Source organism: Eptesicus fuscus, chromosome 17, assembly GCF_027574615.1.
Source record: "Eptesicus fuscus isolate TK198812 chromosome 17, DD_ASM_mEF_20220401, whole genome shotgun sequence".
In the NCBI taxonomy this organism is placed as follows: domain Eukaryota; kingdom Metazoa; phylum Chordata; class Mammalia; order Chiroptera; family Vespertilionidae; genus Eptesicus; species Eptesicus fuscus.
This window is the reverse complement of record NC_072489.1, coordinates 55,255,660-55,259,694: the sequence shown is the minus strand read 5'-3', so window position 1 is coordinate 55,259,694 and position 4,035 is coordinate 55,255,660. Positions and strand designations below refer to the sequence as shown.

General features: G+C 53.8%; 1 protein-coding gene across 1 annotated transcript; it reads right to left on the bottom strand.

Annotated features, from left to right (window-relative positions):
- Positions 1 to 1,373: 1,373 nt before the first annotated feature.
- Positions 1,374 to 3,662, bottom strand: NANOS1 (nanos C2HC-type zinc finger 1). Its single transcript, XM_008144425.3, has one exon. The coding sequence runs from the start codon at positions 3,561 to 3,563 to the stop codon at positions 2,700 to 2,702; it is 864 nt and encodes a 287-aa protein (XP_008142647.2). The 5' UTR covers positions 3,564 to 3,662; the 3' UTR covers positions 1,374 to 2,699.
- Positions 3,663 to 4,035: the final 373 nt, after the last annotated feature.

The window sequence follows — 4,035 nt, the reverse complement described above, 5'->3', positions numbered from 1 at the left end:
ATAGTGGCCAGAAAAAACCCCCACTACAATTCCATTAGTTGTCCATAGTGGCTACCAGGAGGAAGTTGGCATCTGTATGTGTGGGATGTTTTTGTCAAGGATTACCTGTGTTGTTTTTTTACCATTTTGGATTGATTTATAATTCTACAAGGCTGACACACATGGGACACTATGGGAGGTGTGTTTCTCATGTGGCCAAGAACAGAAAATTAGGACTAAAAACTTGCCTTTTCTTTCCCTTAAAGTACATATATTTGTGGTATAACTTTAAAACATGTAATTTTGGCTTGTAATAAATCTTGGCCAAAAGTTGTAACCAGAGTAATTCTGCAGCTCCCAAAAAGGACTTCACAGGAAAATTAAAATTCAGAGTCATTAAAAGGCACTGGAAATGTCTCTACAGACAGGCAGGTTAAGGCCATCCATGCCTCCAAGGTTGGTAAGGCTCTCTTGAGGATTCCATACGGTGTTTTGCTTTTAGCCAAGTATGTAGTATGTTATGAAAAGTTTTTCATGTTTTTTTAAACTTTGAAGAACTGAAAGGTTGATTTTAACGAGTGTGGTTAGAATACCTTTCATAAGGGATCTCTAGAATATTAATGGTATTAACAGTCTCTTCATAAAACACTTTTAACGTGTTTTGAGGGGAAGTGATGGGGTGTGTTTCAAGTGGATTAATGTAACGGTTGCTGAACTAATTGTGAGGGTCTTCTGGATACCTTCCCCAATACTCTTCTGACAGGGACTTGAACTCCTTGGTCAATGTGTTCCCAGTTAGGCACATCCCACCAAGGGATTTGTATATTGAAGATATATTAAAGCTACATGCCTGAGCCCTGGAAACTCTATAATTTGGCTCTTAAAATACAAAGTAGCTGCCTGCCTACTCCTGGTCTGAAGAATGCACTGATCTGTTTGTAGTGACTTGAAAAGTAGAACAGCAGTGGGAGTGGTAACAGGAATTCATATTGACCTGAAAACTACCCCCAAAGCACAACTCATTTAAGCTGATGTATTTTCTAGCAAAATGAGTAATTGCATGGCTTTGTTAAACTGCTTGAGTTTGGGCCCAGTCAAACCTGAAGTTCTATGGCCTGGGGCTAGACTAGCAGGAGGGGATTTTTTCCTGGCCAAGAAACAGTATGTCCTCCACCCCGATCCCTTGATGCACCTTCCCTGAACAAAAAGGCTCAAAGCTACCCAAGGTTATCTACTCCAGCCTCCATCAACCTTCAAAGTAGTGTTCAAGCCAATTTGCTGTGGAGGAAGTTAGCTTTTGAGTATGAAAGCAGTCTAACCTCTAATCTAGCTAAACTTTCAGATAGTTAAAGCATTTTGTGTTTCAGGTGCATTCATCTTTATTTCCATTTTTGCCTCCTGGCTTGATCTAGTTAATGTCATGGTATGGCATTTAACTTGGTGGGTTTAAAAATGAGGGTGGGAGGTAAAGTAGCGGTTAAGAACCTTTGCTTAAGGATCAGGTTTAATCTCATGTATGGGTAACTGGTTGGGTTCCAGAAACAGACTGGGGTCTTCCAGTGAGAATGGGAACACAGGGAGGTTTTGCCCCTTGTCTCCAACCCCCAATTCCGTATTTAATGTTTAGTCTGGTTTGAGGACTGCCTTGAAGCCAGGCAGCCCAGAGTGGAACCTTCTTGAACACAGATCATTACATTAACCTTCCGGAGTGCAGAGGACTTCATCTTCCATTTAGTTTGAAAGGCAACAGGTGGAATGAGCTTTCCACTGGTTGGGAACCCTGACATGGAGTGAGTCAGGGTCAATTCAGCTCCCTCTGGATCTCAGTATCACAGTGTTTTTACAGAACCGGAAAGGGGGAGGTGCATAGACAAAAAGCCAAGTAGCAAAGTTATAGGTAAGGTTAATGAATTCATATACTGTTACTGTATAAATACACAAGTCAGTTTCTCTTAACAGCACCATTTCCAAGTGTGTACACAACATGATTTATAGCGGCACATTTTTTAAAGGTGAAAAATGTCAGTTTCTAGTTTAGTAATAAAAGATCTGGTACATAAGAGAATAAGGAGCTGTGTTCTACCTGCTACAGATTGTGCATTTTTACACCTCCAGCTAGGACAGAAACAAGCCACAAGGAGGGAATGCCCACCCAAAGCAATACCGGAAAGTTGACTAAACCTTCACTTCTCAAAACGGATTCTACCAGGAGCCTGCTTCACCTGGAATTAGAATAACTGATTAAGGACAACTAAATACCTTTTCAAACAATAAAAGTCATTTTGCCGACACTCCATAAAATCGCCAGTTCTAAGTTCAATAAAGAGGCTTTTAAAAAAATATTCTAGACCTAGTAAAGTGCCTCCATTAATAAAATTAAACATCCAAGATTAGACAAATTTCATACCGATGCGCATCTAAAATAGGTCGAAGTATAGAGTAAATAAATAGCGCCTCTAAGTTGCCACATTTCAGTTAGTGGGACACACAGCCTTCACCGTCCGGATGTGCACAGACTAGAAACCAGAGATAAATCAAGATTTTAGCGTCTTGTCTCAACCACAGGACTCCGAACGGCCGGCTTGCTTCGGAAAAAAAACCAAGACGACATCCCAGGTAGAACCAAGGACTGAGCTCCACGCCTCCCCGGCAGGACGAGATGGGGCGCAGACCAGAAAGGAGAGGGGGCAGGCGGCGACCCCGGCGGCCTCCGGCCGGGCTCAGCGCAGCTTCTTGCCGGGCAGGCCGTCCCTGGGGCAGCGCGGCGGCGGCCGGGCGGCGGGCGGCGGCACTTTGGAGAGCGGGCAGTACTTGATGGTGTGCGCGTTGTCGCCGCTGGCACCGCACAGGGGGCACGTGTAGCGGCGCAGCACCGGGCACAGCACTCGCCCGTCGGGTCCCTTCAGGATGTGGGTGGTGTAGAGCGCCACCGCCTCCTTGTTGTTCCGGCAAAACACGCACACCTGCAGCTCGGGCTTGAGCAGCCGGGCGGCGGCCGCCCCGGAGGAGGCGTGCAGCCGGGGTTCGGCCGCCCACGCCAGGGCCCGCTCCTCGCGTGGTGCCGCCTCGGCGGTGGCCGCCACGGCGGGCGCGCAGCCCAGCAGCACCGCGGCAGCGCGCCCAGCGAACGGGCTCAGCTCGGCGAAGCGCTCCTCCAGCAGCCCGGCCTCGGCGGGGCCCGCGCACAGGTCCAGCGCGCCCCCCAGGTAGCGGGCCCGGGACCCCGGGTCGTCACTGTCGTCGTCATCCTCTTCGTAGTCCGGCGGCCCCAGCGCTGGCCCCAGCGCCCCGGGCCCGGTCCCCGCGTGGGGGGAGCAGCAGGACGAGGAGGAAGAGGAGGGCGGGGAGCCGCCGCCGCCGCCGCCGCGGTCTCCGTTTCCGCCGCGGGCGCAGCCGAAGCGTTGCTCGCCGTCCACCGCCTTGGTGATGAGCGTGGCAAGCCCCAGGTAGTCGTTCCACGAGCTGAAGGGCTGCGGGTGCGCTGGGCCCTGGGCGCTCACGTAGTGGGCGCTGGGCACGAGCGCCATGGGCGGGGGGGCGCGGCCGCGGCGGGGCGAGTGGGGCGCCCAGGGGAAAGCCTCCATGGGCGGGCTGCGGGCCGCGCGCGCCGCCTCCCCACCGCCGGCGCGGGCGGGACGGAAGGGACGCGCGGAGCCTGCCCGCCGGCCTGCCGCGGGGGTGGGGCCGCCTTGCCGCCTTTTATCAGGCCCCGCTCCTCCCCGCCCCCCGGCCTCGGCGCTGCGGCCCTGCCCTCTGCGCTCCCCAGCCCCGGCCACCTCGCCCGCGCCCCGGACGGAGGCGGAGCGGAGGCAGGCGCGCCGGGGTCGGGGGGCGGGCGGGCGGGCGGGCAGTGCGCGCGCTCCGCTCCGGCCCGAGCAGCTCTGGCGCCCCGCGCGCTGCGCCAGCTTTGCCAGCTGCGGGGCGGCTTTCATTCTGGGAGGGGGCGGGCGAGGCGCCTCCACGGGCTCCGGCGCTAATTGGCTGCCGACCAGAGCCCCCTGCGCCACGGGTGCCGCTCAGGACGCTGATTGGTGGAACGGGGAAGGGGCGTGCCCT